The sequence below is a fragment of the Coregonus lavaretus genome, assembly GCF_964263955.1.
Source record: "Coregonus lavaretus genome assembly, chromosome: 39".
NCBI classification, from domain to species: domain Eukaryota; kingdom Metazoa; phylum Chordata; class Actinopteri; order Salmoniformes; family Salmonidae; genus Coregonus; species Coregonus lavaretus.
This window is the reverse complement of record NC_140026.1, coordinates 20727377-20750047: the sequence shown is the minus strand read 5'-3', so window position 1 is coordinate 20750047 and position 22671 is coordinate 20727377. Positions and strand designations below refer to the sequence as shown.

Here is a 22671-nt window from a genome sequence, read left to right as displayed (position 1 = left end):
GTAAAGTTTGGTGGAGGAAGAATAATGGTATGGGGCTGTTTTTCATGGTTCGGGCTAGGCTCCTTAGTTCCAGAGAAGGAAAATCTTAACACTACAGCATACAATCTAGACGATTCTGTGCTTCCAATTTTGTGGCAACAGTTTGTGGAAGGCCCTTTCCTGTTTCAGCATGACAATGCCCCTGTGCATAAAGCGAGGTCCATACATAATAATAAATGGTGTGTCGAGATCGGTGTGGAAGAACTTGACTGGCCTGCACAGACCCCTGACCTCAACCCCATCAAACACCTTTGGGATGAATTGGAACGCCCACTGCGAGCCAGGCCTAATTCGACGAGCAGGTGTCCACATACGTTTGGTCATGTAGTGTATATTTTTGTTCTTATTGTTTTTTCTCTATAATACTACTAGCCACTTAGCAATTTTATGGAGTTGGCTTTAGCTAGCCCAGATAGGTTGACAATGTCCCAACCTCATAACTAGCTACCAAGAAGCCATTTCAGGCTATCAATCAAGTTAGAGTAGCTAGCTTGTCTAACTATCTTAGCTGGCAAGGTTGGTAGACTTTAGAAAAGCAAGCAATAACTAAATGTACTGAATAAGACTCATATTTTTTACCCAGAAGAACCACCAGTCAGGATGATAGAGACAGCTCAAGAGGTATAATTAGATATGCAGAAAAATATACATATTTTTGACATAGAATTAAGCATAATGATTATGGCTCTAGATTGCAGGAAAAAGCTGTTTCAGGTGTACGGAGGCCCCCTCCGGACTACCCCCCAGCCATCCTGACGTACTTTGTGCCCCCTCAGATTTTTGGGGTGCATGACGCTCCTGTGTTTTAGCATGTTCGTTTGCAAGCATTTTAGCCTATTAGCATGTTTCCCATCGATTTCTTCGCATGACCATGATGCCATATTGACATGCCAGATAGACAAGTTGCTACTTTAGCGTATCGTCACAACTTCTGTGTACTATCATTAACCATGTAAGATATGGAAGCCTTCGCTCCATTTAGAATGTGGCTTTCAGCTTACTGTGTAATACTATGGTAATGCTTGGAAAACCACCACAGGACCGAAATAAACCAACTAACTGCATGTTTTAGGAGTGTCGTCATTCATAATTAAAGCCCTCTCTCTTTGCATCTTCAGAGGCCGTTTGAGTCAGAATGAGCCAACTACCCAGTAACATTTGAAGAGGATGCGGTTCCTTCCCCCTTCCAAGCCAATGAGACTCCACCCAGTGACATTGTCATCTTTTACATGCTCTACAGAAGAGCTGGGTTTGGTTGGACACACAGCTGCAAACAGAAAACATTGAGGCGACCCAGCCAGTCACCAACGTACTATTTTGGCCACCAGATCTTTGAGGTGTAGGCCGTATTTCGCCACGACGGGACGGAGGACTTCGGTGACGGGTTTGGTGGGTTTGGCCTTCAAGCCCACGGAGCGATTAATGGGTACCAGGTCCAACCTAAAAATAGAGGGAAAATAAATATGCAGATACTTTCTGTAACACGATTGTATGATTTTTTTCAGATTCTACTGGGAGGAAGAAATAGAGAGAGATATAGAGACATAAAGATATAGGGAGGTACAGATGTATCTTTTACCTGAATAGGGTGCGCTTTTCCATTCTGAGGTCCCGTGCGCTGAGGGTCATGCAGTCTTGGTCCAGCACCAAAGGCTAAAAATAATAAAAAAACATGAAAACCTACTCACAAAGCCAGAAGTGATGCCTTACTAAAACAATAATATATGCCATTAAGCAGACGCTTTTATCCAAAGTGACTTTCAAACATGTGTGCATTCATTTTAACGGATGGGTGGCCCCAGCGGGAACTAACCACTTAATACATCAATGAATCTGCATTACATGCATTATTTCACTCTAAATCCACATTGAGATGCACAGTAAGGGAAACAGTTACTGTGCTAGGAACCATCGTGAGTTTCCCTCACCTTCTCTCCTCCCACCAGGAAGAGGTCTACGGCAGCCATGTTGATGCGGAGGCTCTGACAGAGGTCCCGGAGAACCTCCCTGATGGTGGCCCCCGGCCGCAGGGTCACAGAGGAGCACGAGCCGTCCGGCAGGGTCATGCTGCAGACCTTGGAGGAGCACTCCCTTACCCTCTCCCATACCGGCACCGAGTGACGATTGTCCCCCTGCACGGGAATACCATGTCAAACCATAGTCAGAGATGCTAGAACTCAATGGAAGCAAGAGAAAAGACCAAGAGCTAAAACTGCAACCACAACAGTGTCTCTATGTTTTGTATGTAGTGTTTGATGTTCGTTCTGCCTGCACACCAAATTTCCCTATGGGATAATAAAATCTAAATTGAACATCTGAACCTTGAAATGAACCCCCTTCAACTCATGTATCATATAGTATAACACCTGTAACCATCCATACAACGGTATACCCAAATCCCTTGTCAGGTGGAATTTCTGCAAAAATGCCATAAAACTAACAGAGTCATGATCTGTATAACTGATGCTTCTACTACAGAGCTATCTTGGTTCAGTGTTGCCATGGTGACCTAGCCTGGCCGTGCAGCAGGATCTTACCTCGGTCTTGCCCGCTGAACAGGAAGTGGCAAGCTCCAGACTAGCACCCGAGGACAAGGAGCCCTGTGATTCCCTCCGACCGTTGCTGCCCCAGGAGTCTCCTCAACAGAGGAAGGACAGGGAGGCCACAGTTAGGATACAACTCATTTCACATATACACAGAAAACACAATTAATATCCATGCATCATCACACCACAACTACACATAAACCTCAAGCTGCTATCCATGCATCAACTGAAAATAATTGCATAACATCGCCACAGTTAAGATACGACTCACATCACAACTACATAGAAAATACACCAACAATCCATGCATCATCACACCTCAACTACACATAAAACACACTTAATATCCTTGCATGAAAGGAAAACAATTGCATAACATCGCCATTGACATAAATCAGATGAAGCTCAAAACAACATTTGAAAGCAGCTTTAGAAGTTCATCTTTCATCGTAACAAATGTAAAGCACACGATGCAGTGCAGTGTATTGCCTGACCAAAGATCTACCACCATAATGCATGACAGAAAGTCTATATTGAAACCATACACAAGAAGTTCCCTCACGGGGGGGATTAACTCCTTGTGACTCATTCTATGACTGAGAGTTGCTCACCGAGGTTGATTTCTCCGATGTCCTTTTTCTTGGGTCCCTTCCCGAAGCTCCGGTTCCGGGACCAAGAGAAGAAGATGCCCCGTTTCTTATGCTCATCGTGCTCTTCTCCGGGGTCCTCGTTCAGTGACCTCCCTGACTTCTGATTCTTGGCCTCCTATTGGACCACAAAACACCCAGTTCAAACAACCTGTCTAACACCTGGGTCGATACATTAGTGCATACCGTAGAAAACCGTTTGGCTATGGAAATTATTTAGCAGCGAAAAATGTTTTCTAATGGAAAACTAGAGTTTCCTATTGGACGAGTTCAGGTAGTCCCTCCCAATTTTGCTCAGTTTTCTTCCGTTTGGTACCTTGTGAATACGACCCTGATGTTTTGAAGATTAACAAACACCTGTACTGGCTACAACACAAAATGTGCATCCCACAGGCGAGTTACACAAACAGCTAAGGTGGTTACTAAGACAATAGCAGATACCCTTTTGGCTGTTAAGTGGTGGGTACCTTATTCGGCGTGGAGTGGCCGGAGCTGGCACTGTGCTTGGATGGAGCGGGGCTACAGGGGATCTGGTAAGGGTCGGGTAATGGTCGTCCCTCCACTTCGGCCAGCATGCACTCCTGGTACAGGCCAGACTTCAGGAACCTGGAGTAGCTGTCGAACTTCATCAGGTTGAAGATCTTCAGAAAAAAATGGGGAGAGAAAAGGGTCTGGTCTTATGAAGGGTCACAAACGGTTATGACAGGTGTTGTAACAGCTATGATTCGGTCACATTTGTATCAACATTGTACAGACCTACAACAACAATGTACAGGCCTGAGAGTGTGTGTGTGTGTGTGTGTGGGGGGGGGGTATATGCTAGTTTGTGTTTGGCCCTAACGCACAACAGCCCTTTTGGAAACAGGCAGATGGTTGAAAAAAGGACACTGGGCCTTAAAACTTGTGTACTGGAAAAATAAATGATGGCATAACAGTAAAAGAACATTCACACATAGCACTGAATCATAACAATGTTCCAGCAGCGCTGCACTGCAGTTGACACTGTGCTGCTCCTAGCTGTGTGTGTGTGTGTGTGTGTGTGTGTTTTTGGTTTTACTATCCTTGTGGGGACCAGAATTCCTAAAACAAGGAAAATTCAGACAAGTGGGAACATTTCGCCGGTCCCCTCAAGGAAAAAGGTTATTTTAGGCTTGGGTTTAGGTTTAGTGTTAGGGGTTACGGTTAGGGTATAACATAACATTTAGTAGGCAGTTGGTCCTCTCACCTGTAACTGCTGAGCCTTGAACATGTTTGGACATGGGGAGGTGAGTACATCGTCGGCCAGTTGGGCCTGACTGTCGATGTTGACCGGCGTGGTGGCCTTACTGGACAGGAAGCTGTTGTAAATCTCCCCCGCCCTCTGGGATAGCTGGGGAGGAGAGGAAGAGGTTTTATAAACACACACAACCATGACATAACCCAATGGTATAAAGGGGAATGGTTTTTAACTTTAAGCCATGATCAACCCTCACAATGGAGGGCTTTTTCTATCCAGTCCATGACATCTAAAACCTATATGGACTTCTGAACTGGACTAGATAGGAAAGTATTGTTTGGTCTTGAGTAAGGGGAATAAGCTTACCTGCTTTTTGTCCGTTGCAGGTACCTGACTGAAGTATTCACAGGCCTGCCAGAACAAGATATTCTCCTCACTGAATTCCTTTTTGAGGAATTCCTGCCGAGACACAAGCCACAGCTTTATCACACCTGCAATAAGCCTGGAGAGTGTTCTGGTCCAGTGTTGATTGGCTATATAGTTAACTATTGCTTCTATTCCACAGAAGATCATGTTTTAATGTCTAGTTAGCTTCGTATCGATTTAATCCAACAGAATGGAGAACGAGAGTTAACTGTAACATTTCGTAACATGCAAACTAAAACTCAATTCCCCAGTTGTTGATTAGTTGTAAAGTGTATTGCTAATTCTATTCCACAGAACACATTTGGACATCTGAGGTAGACAAGTATTGATTTCATCTAACGAATGGAGAATGAGAGAGATAATGAACTGTTCATTTCGTTGAATTTCAGATCCCATAACTAAACTAAAACTCCCAGTGAACTAAAATGTGTTCTTTACTGTACGTACTGAGAAGTAGCGGACGCCGATGGGGTCCTGGAGCAGGCGCTCGAAGCAGGCGGCCCAACTGGCCACCCGGCGCTCTGACAGCCTCGTGTGGCTGCCGGCGCCGGGCAGACTGCTGTTGCTATTCAGACTGCTCTGGCTGCAGCAGCCCTGGAGCTGCACACCACCACCATAGTCTGGAGAGACAGAAAAGGGATAGAAAAGTGGTTAGGATGTGTTCCAAACTCACTAAAAGTGGCAATAATAAATCCTCTCCTGAAAAAGCCAAACCTTGACCCGGAACATTTAAAAAACAAATTGGCCTATATCAAATTTCCCATTCCTCTCATTAAAAAAATAAGCTGCCTTCCTGAAGACATATAATGTATACAAAAAACTCCAGTCTGTTTTTAGACCCCATCATAGTACTGAGACTGCACTCTTGACGGTGGTAAATGTCCTTTTAATGGCATCAGACCAAGGCTCTGCATCTGCCCTCGTGCTCCTAGACCTTAGTGCCGCTTTTTACACCATCAATCACCACATTTTGCTGGAGAGATTGGAAACCCTAATTGGTCTACGCGGACAAGTTCTTGCCTGGTTTAGATCTTATCTGTCAGAAAGATTTCAGTTTGTCTCTGTGGATGGTTTGTCTTCTGAGAAATCAATGTTATGTTTCGGTAATCCTCAAGGTTCTGTTTTATTTAGGACCACTATTGTTTTCACTATATATGCTACCTCTTGGTCATCCGGAAACACAATGTCAATTTCTATGCAGACGACACACAGCTAGTTGTAGATTTTGATGAAACATGGTGACGCTCCAAAATTGCCTATCCTGGAAGCATGTGTTTCAGACATAAGGAAGTGCATGGGGCAAATGTTTTGCTTTTAAACACGGACAAAACAGAGATGCTGTCACGCCCTGGCTCTGGGGACACTGTTATGTTGAGCCAGGGTGTGTAGATCTAGGTATTCTATTTCATGTTGGGAGTTCTAGTTTGCTCATTTCTATGTTGGCCTGAGTGACTCCCAATCAGAGGCAACGAGTGTCAGCTGTCAGCTGGTTGTCTCTGATTGGGGGCCATATTTAAACAGTCTGTTTTCATTCGTGTTTGTGGGATTTTGTTTCAAGTCTGTTTATGTTTGACCGTGAACTGTCACGTATCGTTTGTTGTTTTGATCGTGTCTCTATTAAAGAGTATGTTTGCCTGCAACGCTGCGCCTTGGTCCTCATCATCTGTTCTAGACGAACGTGACAGAAAATCCCACCTCTACTGGATCAAGCAGCGTGACGAGGAGAGAGGATGGACTTGGGAGGAGATGAGTGCGAGTCTGGCAAGAGGGATGGAGGCCTTGGCCACGGGTAGGAGTGAAGCCCATAAATTTTTTAGGGGGGGGCTAACGCCGTGGACGACGGGGCAGCAGGAGGCCGCCAGGTTACGGGAGTCACTGGTCACCAGGGGGAAGGAGGATGTAGAGGCACTGCGAGAGGTACTGGCGTGTGTTGCCAGTCCGGTCCGGCCTGTTCCTGATCCCCACGTAGGGCCAGTGGTGTGTGTTCCCAGTACGGTCCGGCCTGTTCCTGCCACTCGCACCAAGTCAGTGGTGCGCTTCGACAGCCCGGCACGGCCCGTTCCTGCTCCCCGCACCAAGTCAGGGGTGCGCTTCGACAGCCCGGCTCGGCCCGTTCCTGCTCCCCGCACCAAGTCAGTGGTGCGCTTCGTCAGCCCGGCTCGGCCCGTTCCTGCTCCCCGCACCAAGTCAGTGGTGCGCTTCGTCAGCCCGGCTCGGCCCGTTCCTGCTCCCCGCACCAAGTCAGGGGTGCGCTTCGACAGCCCGGCTCGGCCCGCTCCTGCTCTCCACACCAAGCCAGTGGTGTGCGTCGTCAGTCCGGCACGGCCCGTGCCTGTTCCACCGGTGGCTGGTCCGGCACCGGTCAGATGCTTCACGCCGGAGCTAGAGAAATCCGCTCCACCAGTGTGCAGTCCAGCTCCGGCCAGCGGGGCCAGACCGGACCAGGGGTACTTTGGGGGGTTGGAGAGGGAGCGGGGATCAGGCCCGGAGCCGGATCCGCCGCCTAGGCGGAGTGCCCACCCGGTCCCTCCCCTGTGGTATTTAGTTGCCGCGGTCGGAGTCCGCGCCTTTAGGGGGGGGTACTGTCACGCCCTGGCTCTGGGGACACTGTTATGTTGAGCCAGGGTGTGTAGATCTAGGTATTCTATTTCATGTTGGGAGTTCTAGTTTGCTCATTTCTATGTTGGCCTGAGTGACTCCCAATCAGAGGCAACGAGTGTCAGCTGTCAGCTGGTTGTCTCTGATTGGGGGCCATATTTAAACAGTCTGTTTTCATTCGTGTTTGTGGGATTTTGTTTCAAGTCTGTTTATGTTTGACCGTGAACTGTCACGTATCGTTTGTTGTTTTGATCGTGTCTCTATTAAAGAGTATGTTTGCCTGCAACGCTGCGCCTTGGTTCTCATCATCTGTTCTAGACGAACGTGACAGATGCTAGTTCTAGGTCCCAAGAAACAAAGAAATATGCTGTTTGATCAGACAATTCATCTCGATGGTTGTACAGTAGACTCAAATAAAACTGAAGGACCTTGACATTACTCTGGACCCTGATCTCTCTGTGATTAACATATAAAAAATATTTCAAGAACAACTTTTTTCCATCTTCGTAACATTGCAAAAAATCAGAAACGTTGTCTAAAAATGATACAGAAAGAACAATCCCTGCTTTTGTCACTTCAAGATCAGACTACTGCAATGCTCTACTCTCTGGCTACCCAGATAAGGCACTAAATAAACTTCAGCTAGCGCTAAATACGGCTGCTAGAATCTTGTCTAGAAGCAGAAAATTATATCATATTACTCCAGTGCTAGCCTCTGACTTCCTGATTTCAAGGTTTTACTGCTAACCTACAAAGCATTACATGGACTTGCTACTGCCTATCTCTCTGATTTGGTCCTGCCGTATATACTTACACGTATGCTACGGTCACAAGACGCAGGCCTTCTTATTGTTCCTAGAATTTCTAAGCAAAAGCTGGAGGAAGGGCCTTCTCCTATAGAGCTCAATTTTTATGGAATGGTCTGCCAATCCATCTGAGAGACGCAATCTTTAGGTCTTTACTGCGAAGGTTAACGGTAAGGCATTGGAGTGACGAACCACCTTTGCTGTCTCTGCCTGGCCAACTCCCCTCTCTCCACTGGGATTCTCTGCCTCTGAACCTATTACGGGGGCTAAGTCATTGGCTTGCTAGTGCTCTCCCATGCTGTCCCTAGGAGGGGTGCATCACGTCTTGGCAAAGTGGGTGGGGTTATATCCTGCCTGGTTGGCTCTGTCCGGGGGTATCGTCGGACGGGGCCAGTGTCCCCCGACCCCCCCAGTATCTATGCTGCAATAGTCTATGTGCGGGAGGGCTAGAGTCAGTTTGTCCTATCTGGTATAATTCTCCTGTCTTATCTGGTGTCCTGTGTGATCTTAAGTATGCTCCCTGTAATTCTCCCATCTCTCTCTTTCCCCTACCGGAGGACCTGAGCTCTAGGACCATGCCTCAGGACTACCTGGTCTGATGACTCCTGGCTGTCCCTATCCCCAGTCCACCTTGTTGTGCTGCTGATCCAGTTTCTGCTGTTCTGCCTGCGACTATGGAACTCTGACCTGTTCAACGGACGTGCTACCTTCTCCCGGACCTGCTGTTTCGACCTTCTCCCTCCCTCTCCCTCTCGCACCTGCTCTCTCGACCTATGAATGCTCGGCTATGAAAAGCCAACTGACATTGACTCCTGAGGTGCTGACCTGTTGCACTGTGATTATTATTTGACCCTGCTGGTCATCTATGAACGTTTGAACATCTCGAAAAACTGTACTCTTATAATCTCCACCGGGCACAGCCAGAAGAGGACTGGCCACCCCTCTGAGCCTGGTTCCTCTCTAGGTTTCTTCCTAGGTTCCTGCTTTTCTAGAGAGTTTTTCCTAGCCACCATGCTTCCACATCTGCATTGCTTGCTATTTGGGGTTTTAGGCGGGGTTTCTGTATAAGAACTTTGTGACATCTGCTGATATAAAAAGGGCTTTATAAATACATTTGATTGATTGATTGGTTAGGGGAAAAGGGGTTAGTGACAGTGACTGTTCTGACAACAACAGCCCTTATAGTGCTGCAACCCATCACCATTATACTACACCCTGCCACCATCGTCTACAACAGAGAAGTAATTCAGGGACACACACGGGGAGACATGATCCCTATACTCTAAAAGATGGGAAACAAAGCTATTACTCTACATCTCTACAACCACCAAAAAGAAGGGAATAGCTTCGGAGCTGTGGATCTAGACAACTAGGCCGATTTAAACAAGTACTTCTAAGGACTCACAGTTAGTACTTGCTATCATGGCACCAGATGGCAATTTCATGACTGGAAGTCCCACCAATCAGAGAAAGCACAATAGCAAAAACACAAAAGGAAGACAGCAGGGTTTGTTAGCATCTGCCAATGCTAACAAAATTGAGGAATTTGAATAGCCTCTGTATGTTTTCTGAAAACACTACACTGAGAATAATCTAAGATTAATCCATAGCCTCCAGCACCGAGGTATCTGATCACTGATAAGCATGCAGAAGCACAGGAGGAATTACAAATAGATGTAGTTTCAATTGAGGTTTATCAAGCAAAGTTTCTTAATGCTATTGCAAATATTACATGACACCTTGGACACCAAATCATGACTGTTCGTTACTGACTACTTTACAATGCTGTGAGTAATGCCTCGGCATGCAGTCTAACTATAGCATCTCATGCCTTTGTTAGCCAATTCCCCCAGCTGAATCAGTACATGTGCCAGCAGAGTTGTAAAGGCATAAAACAAGCTGATTTTACAGGCCATTCCATCTCCCATTTAAAGACGCAAGAGTCGTATTCCATTTTCTATCATGGCAATCAATTTGTCCCAGACATTTGTTTATATTTTTATTTCAACTCTGCCAATTGACCTTGGCAACATTATATTTGGTTTGGAGTTGACAAGATATTTGGTTTGGAGTTAGCTGTATTAGATTTGGGTGATGGGAATATTGTGTTTGCCAGCAGAGAGCAAATATGGGGTCTGTGTTGCTTTGTTAATGAGATGGTTTTCAGGGTAAATAGCATAGCGTGTCTGCACCACATCCTCAGAAAAAGCAGTAAGCAGTGGCAACGCCGAAGCTCCATTGACCGTAGCATTCGGCAAACATTATTAAACGTCTGTGAAAGGGGGACAGACAGCAAACACCAAAGCACAAACCCTATTCTAAAACCCCCGCACAAGCGCCTTTTGTTAAAGTCGTAAATTAAATAGGTTGACATCATATTCTGTGAGCCTGTTTTATTCAATAACCTCAGAGTTGCGTGTTGTGGAAAGCGTAATAATGATAAAACTGGAAACAAGAGAAAGCCATATTCAAGACAAATACACACAAAAGTGACCATTATTGTTCTACAAAAAGGTCTACACTCTTAGAAAAAAAGGTGCTATCTAGAACCAAAAAGGGTTCTTCGGCAGTCCCCATAGGAGAACCACTCTTAGTTCCATGTAGAACCCTTTTGGACCCAGGTAGAACCCTTTTGGGTTCCATGTAGAACCCTTTCCACAGAGGGTCCTACATGGAACCCAAAAGAGTTCTACCTGGAACAAAAAAAGGTTATACCTGGAACAAAAAAAGGGTTATCCTATGGAGACAGTCACAGAACCCTTTTGGAACCCTTTTTTCTAAGAGTGTATGGAGGGACAAAACGCCCCATTTGCCCCGTGCTTGTTTTGGAACTCTTAGTTGAACTCAACTTAAAACTCATTTTATCAGTTAGTTACAGCTAGTACATACAGGTGCATGCAACAAATCTCTTTGCTGTGTTTTGATATCACAGAAAAAGCAGCTAAATGTCAGAATGAGTGTAATGAAAAGAAAAATAAATGTACTCACCAGCATCTGAGGAAGCAGTCGACTGAAAGAGAACAAAGAGAGACATGAGTGAGAAGCTGCCCTCATGACCTACTCCTGCTCTGAGACATGGAACAACTGGAGCCTGAGAAACAGTGTCCCTCCAGACATCCCACCAGTGTGAATGTGTGTATGTGCTACTGCAAGGGGAGGGCCCCCTGTTCTCTAATCAGGGCCATTAATGTGGGATGTGGGTGGACCAAGAGCCTCTGCACACACACCGCTGTTCACACCTCAGGATCGTGGCCCGCCCCTCACCACACACACTCACCACCTACAACTCATGTCTTGAACACACAAGAACCTACTCAGAGAAAGAGAGAGAGACACACACACAGACACACACTCTCTTTCTCTCTTTGCTCTTTCACACACACACAAAGACTAAGAAGTAGCACAATCCCTCTCGCTGGTGTCATGATCAGATCAGAAGTAATTATGAGGAGCCACTTAAGCAGCCGTTGCTTGCACTAATGGGCCAATTTTCACATGCTAATTCAGGGGCTGAGTGGGCTATAAAAATCTATACAAGACGATAGGTCACAGAGTGAACAGTCATTCCAACAAGCGTCTTTGGAAAGACTCAACAATTGCATTTCACCAAAGTATTGGTATTTCATAGCTGGCATATTTATTAGTGGAATGCTCACACACAACCAATGCCTGACTTGATTTTATATATTCACATGGCAAACAGAATTAGAAGACATTGCTGGAAGGAGAATGCCAGAAAGCCAGGGAAACCTGTTAACATCAGTTTAGTTAGGCTATAAAATAAAGATTTAGAGCTAAAAAATTACAAATATTTTCACATGCCGCAAAGGAAATGAGTGGAGCATCGTTCTTTCCAAGAACACTCTTTAAATCAGTGTGTTGGAGGATTCATTAAGAAAGAGAGATTCCCGACAATCATTCGAGAAGCCACTTAAAATTGTGAATGTGCTGGCATATATGTCTAGACAGGGCACTTCCAGCAAATGCTTGAGATAATTGAAGCCCTGCTTTTGGATTTCAATGGATTTCAACAATATTGTGGAATATAATCAGATCTAGAGACTTTGAAGAGATTTAAAAAGTTGTCATCAATATAACATCAAATGGCTTTAATATATTGCTATGCATAGGCCTAATTAGCAATGTTTTAAGTTAAAAGAGTGATAACAAGAGATCTTTGTGGATCTACTATTGGTCACAGCTGGGAGAAGTAATTTAAGCATCTAAAATTACATTCCTCATTGATCAATAACTTGAGGAATATGACCAGACATATTTTGTACCCGCCCATTCTCAGTCAGTCAGTTGCTGGCTAATGTTGTTTGACAATGGAGGGTAAGGATCACGGTCATGTGCACCCATTGTGGTCCATTCCATTTTGGGAGTGATGGTGACCACATGTAAATGCTGCATCAGGGTTTTCCCCCTCTCACAGAGGCAAAGAGGGGGCAGTACCAAGAACCACAACATTTAGTCTTCCTTCAACAACCACAAGGCTGCTGAACCAACCCCATACAGACTGGACCTCTTCTGTGGTGGCTAGACCACATTGTCAGGAGTCAACGAGAGAGAAGATGAAGAGGTCAATAGAAAACAGAGAGGAGAAAAATTGAGAGAGCACCCACTCAAAACGACGGTTGCTTCAGTAGTAGTAGCAGCTCTGGTGTCTAAAAGTACCTAAACCACCACCCTTAAATACACAGTAGTCTCCAGTAACCATGTTTCATTCTAAACTAGACAGCCATCATCTATGAAATACGTCTTGGCATGTCTGAACTCGTAAAAAGTCCCTACTGAAACCATGAAATTATACAGGGGAGTCACTAGAGTAGAAGCCTGTACAGACCTAGTAGTAGCGTGACATTTTAAGGCCTTGTGTTGTGTTACATTGGTGGTAAAACAGTTGAGATGTCAGCCATATCCTGTTCTCTAGGATGATGAACTCCCTTCCCAACCAATCTTTCATTCATGACGACTCATAGGAGAGCATGTCACAGTAAATCTCATCATGACACACTGCGGATGTTAGCCAACCTAATACCTGCCCACCTAAATTACTATGTGTCATATGAGAAGTATTTCTGATGAATGAAAATGTCAGATCACGTCACAAGTCATGTCAGCTTGCCTTTAACATCATGTAGAATACAGTTCTAGCCACACCTATTAAAGTTGTTACAGTTCTGTTGATTAACGAAACGGAGTGTGTGTGTGTGTGTGTGTGTCTGTGTGTGTGAGTGTGTAGCAGCCTACAGGGGTTACTGAGACCACACACACACCTCAGTGTGTTTTCCAGCTCGTTATTGCTTCCACAGCAGTACAGCTCTGTGAAGAGATCAAGTAATGGCTGCCACTTCTGTTGTCTCAACTGCTCTGCTCTCTTCCTCTGTTCACACCTCCATGGACGCCTCGCAGACAAGCTCTATCCATGGGTGGCACTAGGCAGGACAAGCCTTGAACATATCATTAGTAGAGTGGTTCAGGTTCACAAACCTCTTCAGCATTGTGAGCCAACAAAGGTCTTGCAAATTCTCACAAATGTTGACACTCCAAAATTGACAAAGCTATGTTTCTATCTACAATCCAGACTTTAGTGATCCATGAAGGCTGTGATCCATCACCCATGAGTCAAACTACCTCATCCCCATATTGTTATTTATTTAGCTCATTTGCACCCCAGTATCTCTATTTGCACACCATCTCTTGCACATCTATCATTCCAGTGTTAATACTAATTGTAATTATTTTGCACTATAGCCTATTTATTGCCTTACCTCCATAACTTGGTACATTTGCACACACTGTATATATATTTTCTGTTGTATTTTTGACTTTATGTTTTGTTTACCCCATATGTAACTGTGTTGTTGTTTCTCTCGCACTGCTTTGCTTTATCTTGGCCAGGTCGCAGTTGTAAATGAGAACTTGTTCTCAACTGGCTTACCTGGTTAAAAAAGGTGACTTTTTTATTTTTTTTTATGATCCACCATTTGGAAAAGACACAGTTAAAGTGTAATTTACTGAAGTTCTGAGGTTTGTTTTCATATAGCCTAGGTGCTGGTAGAGAGCTCCAGGGGGCATACAGATTATACACAGATTTCTCAGAAGTAATGTAGGCAATATCTGATGAAGATATAAAGATAAAGTGAAGAGTATAACAGCCATGGGGGACGTAAAGAACATATCCGGTGCGACATTGTACAAGCACAATCAGGTTAAGAGAGAAAGAAAATAGACTATTAACATACACTACGGTAGGCACAAGCTATGCATACATTTCCAACACAGATGAGGCTTTGTCCTAAACATTCAACACATTCAAATCACATCACACTTCTTGACTTGTTTAGGCATGCTCGTGTCACCAGAACCGGGTTAAGAGAGATGAACTCTGTCGATCACAACAGTATGGCCAGAGAGAGAAATGCCTTCACAACCTTCATAGTTCTTCTCTCCCAAATCACAACTGTGGAAAGTAATGACTAAAACAGCTGAGTCTTTCACCACCACCAGACAAAAGAGTGAAACTCTCCTACAAAGTTCTCAGAAGTTTACTTACGGTGTTGAAATACCAGGTTTTCTTGAAGGAGAGTCTCTTTTTAAGACTCATTATTCTCAGAGTCTGGTGTATGCTAACAGGCAGACAGATGTGTGTCTGAGCGCATACCAGAACACTCCCCACCCAAACGCTGCCACCATGTCTGTACAAGTCAGAGCGAGCCGGGGAAATTTGACGAGGTACCGGACAGGGGAAGCTCTGTTCCCCTATACTCCTGTGCTTGCTGTTGCCGTGGCAATCCACACGAGCAATACAGTACAGCCTCTGCCACCATAGGGTATTAGGGATTCAGATTAAATAACCCCCCCTCCCTTTGTTTCCAGACACAGTATTCTATATTAATTGCCTCAAGAAGGCTGGAATCACTGCTAAATTGAAACCAGATGAGTGTTCAATCAGAATTAGGATTTATTAAAATCCTTCAATTTCTGCTCCAGTTTATTTATCCTCATCAGGTTGCACCATTCAGCTATAATTTGATCCACCATAACTACCAACTCCAACTACAAAATCAATGGACAATTGCTATACAGTGAGGGAAAAAAGTATTTGATCCCCTGCTGATTTTGTACGTTTGCCCACTGACAAAGAAATGATCAGTCTATAATTTTAATGGTAGGTTTATTTGAACAGTGAGAGACAGAATAACAACAAAAAAATCCAGAAAAACGCATGTCAAAAATGTTATAAATAGATTTGCATTTTAATGAGGGAAATAAGTATTTGACCCCTCTGCAAAACATGACTTAGTACTTTGTGACAAAACCCTTGTTGGCAATCACAGAGGTCAGATGTTTCTTGTAGTTGGCCACCAGGTTTGCACACATCTCAGGAGGGATTTTGTCCCACTCCTCTTTGCAGATCTTCTCCAAGTCATTAAGGTTTTGAGGCTGATGTTTGGCAACTCAAACCTTCAGCTCCCTCCACAGATTTTCTATGGGATTAAGGTCTGGAGACTGGCTAGGCCACTCCAGGGCCTTATAGTGCTTCTTCTTGAGCCACTCCTTTGTGGCCTTGGCCGTGTGTTTTGGGTCATTGTCATGCTGGAATACCCATCCACGACCCATTTTCAATGCCCTGGCTGAGGGAAGGAGGTTCTCACCCAAGATTTGACGGTACATGGCCCTGTCCATCATCCCTTTGATGCGGTGAAGTTGTCCTGTCCCCTTAGCAGAAAAACACCCCCAAAGCATAATGTTTCCACCCCCATGTTTGACGTTGGGGATGGTGTTCTTGGGGTCATAGGCAGCATTCCTCCTCCTCCAAACACGGCGAGTTGAGTTGATGCCAAAGAGCTCGATTTTGGTCTCATCTGACCACAACACTTTCACCCAGTTCTCCTCTGAATCATTCAGATGTTCATTGGCAAACTTCAGACGGGCCTGTATATGTGCTTTCTTGAGCAGGGGGACTTTGCGGGCGCTGCAGGATTTCAGTCCTTCACGGCGTAGTGTGTTACCAATTGTTTTCTTGGTGACTATGGTCCCAGCTGCCTTGAGATCATTGACAAGATCCTCCCGTGTAGTTCTGGGCTGATTCATCACCGTTCTCATGATCATTGCAACTCCACGAGGTGAGATCTTGCATGGAGCCCCAGGCCGAGGGAGATTGACAGTTAATTTGTGTTTCTTCCATTTGCGAATAATCGCACCAACTGTTGTCACCTTCTCACCAAGCTGCTTGGCGATGGTCTTGTAGCCCATTCCAGCCTTGTGTAGGTCTACAATCTTGTCCCTGACATCCTTGGAGAGCTCTTTGGTCTTGGCCATGGTGGAGAGTTTGGAATCTGATTGATTGATTGCTTCTGTGGACAGGTGTCTTTTATACAGGTAACAAGCTGAGATTAGGAGCACTCCCTTTAAGAGTGTGCTCCTAATCTCAGCTTGTTACCTGTATAAAAGACACCTGGGAGCCAGAAATCTTTCTGATTGAGAGGGGGTCAAATACTTATTTCCCTCATTAAAATGCAAATCAATTTATAACATTTTTGACATGCGTTTTTCTGGATTTTTTTGTTGTTATTCTGTCTCTCACTTTTCAAATAAACCATTAAAGTTATAGACTGATCATTTCTTTGTCAGTGGGCAAATGTACAAAATCAGCAGGGGATCAAATACTTTTTTCCCTCACTGTAACCAAGAAAACAATGTATGATTTCATGAAAATAATCATGTCAACTATTTGACTGGTTATACTAGCACAACATATAAGGAAACTACGCTTGCAAACCTTTGGCATTGGAGTCGGACTGAGTCGCATTTCTGCTGCTTTTTGGCATTCTCTGGGATCTGTCTGCAGATTGCTTTGGACCCACTCTATTTTCCTTAACATGGGGGCCCATTCCAAGGTTTTCCCATAGCTAATGGACAAGCCTGATTGCAATTAATTCCTCTCTAAACACTCGTTGCCTCATGACCTGAAAGTGCAGCGTAATCGTGCTTTCACATGCAGTACTTATTAACATGCTAGATTTTAGGGTGGATTTATTTTCTGTCCTAGTGCATTTGAACATGATCTATTATGGTCTACACATTTTAGTATTGTATTAGGATCCCAATTAGCTGCTGCTGAAGCTACTCTTCCTGGAGTCTATTCATGTTTATCATTCATGGTCTGTTTCAAAAGAGCGAGAGCGAGAGAAGAGAGAGAGTGTGTGTATAATAATAATCATAATCATAATAGATAACATCTGACAAGCTGTAATTAGAATCTGGTGAAAATAGACAAAATTAGTCAGACCCTAATGAATAATCAGAATACAAACAGCCCTCCTGACCTCATTACGCTTTGACATCTTGGGGTGGATAGTTCAGGTTTGGTGAGTTAATCTCAATTTAGCTCTGAGCATGTGTACAAATTCACACATCAAACACCACAAACAACCAGTAACCAATCAATATGTTTTGGTTTCACGTGAGGCATCTTTTTAGATCTGTTCCTCATCCAATTGTCATGCTTACGATTCTAGCTTGCTGAATTTACTGGCTGTAAGAAGAAAGCCTTTCAGAAAATTGCCACACTTCTTGATTACTTACATTTCCCAAAATGCCTTAGTCTGTCCCAACCATTGTCTATTGGGTCCCAGAGGTTCTAATAATCAAAATGAAGGCATTCTATGATGAGACTCCAAAAGTGGACTTAATGACCCTGAGCCAACATTCCTCACAACCACAGCCAATTCAATTACTCAAATGTTTCCTTTCCTCCCTATATCCTCCCTGTATTCCTATGCGAAAACGAACACTCCAATGTCAACAAGACCCAGGCAGCACTGGTCGAGTTCTTACCAAATCAATCTCAAATTGAAGAAGACAACTAATCTCTGCTTGCTATCTTATGGCAGACTACAAACTATGCCTCTGAAAATAACTACAAGAGAAGGCTTTAGAAGCCACTTCCTTTTGAGGGAGGGAGGGAGAGGGCGCGGCGACTGATAAGATGGAAGAGACATTTCTTCCCCAACAGAGCGAGGAGAAGAGAGAGAAGAGAGACTCCTCTGGCAATATGCGACCAACTGAAGATACCCCCGACAGAGAGACAGCCTTGTGTTGTGTGCTTCAAAGATTATGACTTGTGTCCAAAAATGTTTTCACTGGGAAATCTTGTTGCCACAAAGCCACTGTAGGTCTGATAGACACTGTGTAACATCAGCTCAGATGTGATGATGAGCTCATGAACGATGGTTAGGTGACTGGCACCCCAATGGTGGAACCAGCTTCCCCATTGCTAGGACAGCAGAGTCCCTGCCCATCTTCTGAAAAACGTCTGAAACAACACCTCTTCGAAGAGTATCTTAAATAAGTCTGTCTTAAAAAAATAAATACATGAAGAAAGAATTGCACTCGTCTTTTCTTACTAGCACCGACATCGTATTTACTACGATTGTGATACATGGTTGTCTCAACTAGCTATTTTAAGATGAATGCATGAAAGGCCTTTAACTGTCATTTAAGATCTGTCTGATTTGCATTTAAACGACAGCCATTGTCCCCCTGAGCTGGTGTGTGGGGATGACGTGTGTTTGTGTGTGTGTGTATGTATGTATGTATGCCTTCGTAAAGTATTCAGACCCCTTCACTTTTTCTACATTTTGTTACGTTACAGGCTTATTCTAAAATTGATTAAATAAATGTTTTTCCTCATCAATCTACACACAATACCCCATAATGACAAAGCGAAAACAGGTTTTCAGAAAAAATTAATAAAACAGAAATACCTTTTTTACATAAGTATTCAGACCCTTTGCTATGAGACTCGAAATTGAGCTCAGGTGCATCCTGTTTCCATTGATCATCCTTGAGATGTTTCTAAAACTTGATTGGACTCCACCTGTGGTAAATTCAATTGATTGGAATTGTCCGTAGAGCTCCGAGACAGGATTGTGTCGAGGCACAGATCTGGAGAAGGGTACCAAAACAATTCTGCAGCATTGATGGTCCCCAAGAACACAGTGGCCTCCATCATTCTTAAATGGAAGAAGTTTGTAACCCCCAAGACTCTTCCTAGAGCTGGCCGCACGTCAAAACTGAGCAATCGGGGGAGAAGGGCCTTGGTCAGGGAGGTGACCAAGAACCCGATGGTCACTCTGATAGAGCTCCAGAGTTCCTCTGTGGAAATGGGAGAACCTTCCAGAAGGACAACCATCTCTGCAGCACTCCACCAATCTGGCCTTTATGGTAGAGTGGCTAGACAGAAGCCACTCCTCAGTAAAATCAAATCATATTGTATTTGTCACATGCGCCGAATACAACAGGTGTAGACCTTACAGTGAAATACTTACTTACATGCCCTTAACCAACAATGCCGTTTTAAGAAAGAATACCAAAACAAATCACATAAAAAAATACAATATAAAATAATATGAAATAAAAGTAAAAAATAATTAAAGAGCAGCAGTAAAAATAACAATAGCGAGGTTATATACAGGGGGTACCGGTACCGAGTCAATGTGCGGGGGCACTGGTTAGTCGAGGTAATTGAGGTAACATGTACATGTAGGTAGAGTTATTAAAGTGACTATGCATAGTCTGGGTAGCCATTTGATTAGATGTTCAGGAGTCTTATGACTTGGGGGTAGAAGCTGTTTAGAAGCCTCTTGGACCTAGACTTGACGCTCCGGTACCGCTTGCCGTGAGGTAGCAGAGAGAACAGTCTATGACTAGGGTGGCTGGAGTCTTTGACAATTTTTAGGGCCTGCCTCTGACACCGCCTGGTATAGAGGTCCTGGATGGCAGGAAGCTTGGCCCCAGTGATGTACTGGGCCGTACGCACTACCCTCTGTAGTGCCTTGCGGTCGGAGGCCAAGCAGTTGCCATACCAGGCAGTGATGCAACCAGTCAGGATGCTCTCGATGGTGCAGCTGTAGAACCTTTTGAGGATCTGAGGACCCATGCCAAATCTTTTCAGTCTCCTGAGGGGGAATAGGTTTTGTCGTGCCCTCTTCACGACTGTCTTGGTGTGTTTGGACCATGATAGTTCGTTGGTGATGTGGACACCAAGGAACTTGAAGCTCTCAACCTGTTCCACTACAGCCCCGTCGATGACAATGGGGGCGTGCTCAGTCCTCTTTTTTTTCCTGTAGTCCACAATCATCTCCTTTGTCTTGATCACGTTGAGGGAGAGGTTGTTGTCCTGGCACCACACAGCCAGGTCTCTGACCTCTTCCCTATAGGCTGCCTCGTCATTGTCGGTGATCAGGCCTACCACTGTTGTGTCATCAGCAAACTTAATGATGGTGTTGGAGTCGTGCCTGGCCATGCAGTCATGAGTGAACAGGGAGTACAGGAGGGGACTGAGCACGCACCCCTGAGGGGCCCCCGTGTTGAGGATCAGTGTGGCAGATGTGTTGTTACCTACCCTTACCACCTGGGGGCGGCCCTACAGGAAGTCCAGAATCCAGTTGCAGAGGGAGGTGTTTAGTCCCAGGGTCCTTAGCTTAGTGATGAGCTTTGAGGGCACTATGGTGTTGAACGCTGAGCTGTAGTCAATGAATAGCATTCTCACATAGGTTTCCTTTTGTCCAGGTGTGAAAGGGCAGTGTGGAGCGCAATAGAGATTGCATCATCTGTGGATCTGTTGGGGCGGTATGCAAATTGGAGTGGGTCTAGGGTTTCTGGGATAATGGTGTTGATGTGAGCCATGACCAGCCTTTCAAAGCACTTCATGGCTACAGACGTGAGTGCCACGGATCGGTAGTCATTTAGGTAGGTTACCTTAAGTGTTCTTGGGCACAGGGACTATGCTGATCTACTTGAAACATGTTGGTATTACAGACTCAGACAGGGAGAGGTTGAAAATGTCAGTAAAGACACTTGCCAGTTGGTCAGCGCATGCTCGGAGTACACGTCCTGGTAATCCGTCTTAATGTTGACCTGTTTAAAGGTCTTACTCACATCGGCTATGGAGAGCGTGATCACATAGTCGTCTGGAACAGCTGATGCTCTCATGCATGTTTCAGTGTTACTTGCCTTGAAGCAAGCATAGAAGTAATTTAGCTCGTCTGTTAGGCTCGTGTCACTGGGCAGCTCGCGGCTGTGCTTCCCTTTGTAGTCTGTAATAGTTTGCAAGCCCTGCCACATCCGACGAGCGTCGGAGCCAGTGTAGTAAGATTCGATCTTAGTCCTGTATTGACGCTTTGCCTGTTTGATGGTTCGTCAGAGGGCATAGCGGGATTTCTTATAAGCTTCCGGGTTGGAGTCCCTCTCCTTGAAAGCTGCAGCTTTACCCTTTAGCTCAGTGCGGATATTGCCTGTAATTCTGGTTGGGGTATGTACATACAGTCACTGTGGGGACAACTTCATCGATGCACTTATTGATGAAGCCAGTGACTGATGTGGTGTACTCCTCAATGCCATCGGAAGAATCCCGGAACATATTCCAGTCTGTGCTAACAAAACAGTCCTGTAGCTTAGCATCTGCTTCATCTGACCACTTTTTTATTGACCGAGTCACTGGTGCTTCCTGCTTTAATTTTTGCTTGTAAGCAGGAATCAGGAGGATATAATTATGGTCAGATTTGCCAAATGGAGGGCGAGGGAGAGCTTTGTACACGTCTCTGTGTGTGGAGAAAAGGTGGTCTAGAGTTTTTTTCCCTCTGGTTGCACATTTAACATGCTGGTAGAAATGAGGTCAAACGGATTTAAGTTTCCCTGCATTAAAGTCCCCGCCACTAGGGGTGCCGCCTCTGGATGAGCATTTTCCTGTTTGCTTATGGCCGTATATAGTTCATTGAGTGCGATCTTAGTGCCAGCATCGGTTTGTGGTGGTAAATAGACAGCTACGAAGAATATAGATTAAAACTCTCTTGGTAGATAGTGTGGTCTACAGCTTATCATGAGATACTCTACCTCAGGCGAGCAAAACCTCGAGACTTCCTTAGATATCGTGCACCAGCTGTTGTTTACAAATATACATAGACCGCCACGCCCTCTTACTGGAGGCTGCTGTTCTATCCTGCCGATACAGTGTATAACCCGCCAACTGTATGTTATTCATGTCTTCGTTCAGCCACGACTCGGTGAAACTGGTTGAGAGAATGCAAAGAGTGTGCAAAGCTGTCATCAAGGCAAAGAATTTCTAATATAAAATATATTTTGATTTGTTTAACACGTTTTTGGTTACTACATGATTCCATATGTGTTATTTCATAGTTTTGATGTCTTCACTATTATTCTACAATGTAGAAAATAGTAATAATAAAGAAAAACCCTGGAATGAGTAGGTGTGTCCAAACTTTTGACTGGTACTGCATATATATCAGTGTTAGCCAAGCCATACTAGGGCAGCCGTGATATTGATGCCATGTTAGCAGGGAGTTACTGTGATAGCATTCCTC

The 22671-nt window shown here is 44.6% G+C and overlaps 1 protein-coding gene across 2 annotated transcripts in view; it reads right to left on the bottom strand.

The window, feature by feature from the left end:
- The window catches only part of LOC311112773 (regulator of G-protein signaling 12-like), a 64386-nt gene that overhangs the window by 14596 nt on the left and 27119 nt on the right, over nt 1-22671 (bottom strand). The window contains exons 3-12 of one of the 2 annotated variants that reach the window (XM_084155913.1): nt 11267-11288; nt 5322-5494; nt 4815-4907; nt 4458-4601; nt 3700-3873; nt 3197-3350; nt 2577-2677; nt 1968-2171; nt 1619-1692; nt 1353-1479 (exon numbers count right to left, since the gene is read on the bottom strand). In XM_084155913.1, coding sequence (XP_084012039.1) covers nt 1353-1479; nt 1619-1692; nt 1968-2171; nt 2577-2677; nt 3197-3350; nt 3700-3873; nt 4458-4601; nt 4815-4907; nt 5322-5494; nt 11267-11288 — 1266 coding nt within the window. The remainder of the gene's footprint in view (nt 1-1352; nt 1480-1618; nt 1693-1967; nt 2172-2576; nt 2678-3196; nt 3351-3699; nt 3874-4457; nt 4602-4814; nt 4908-5321; nt 5495-11266; nt 11289-22671) is intronic. The other variant, XM_084155914.1, reaches the window with a different exon arrangement.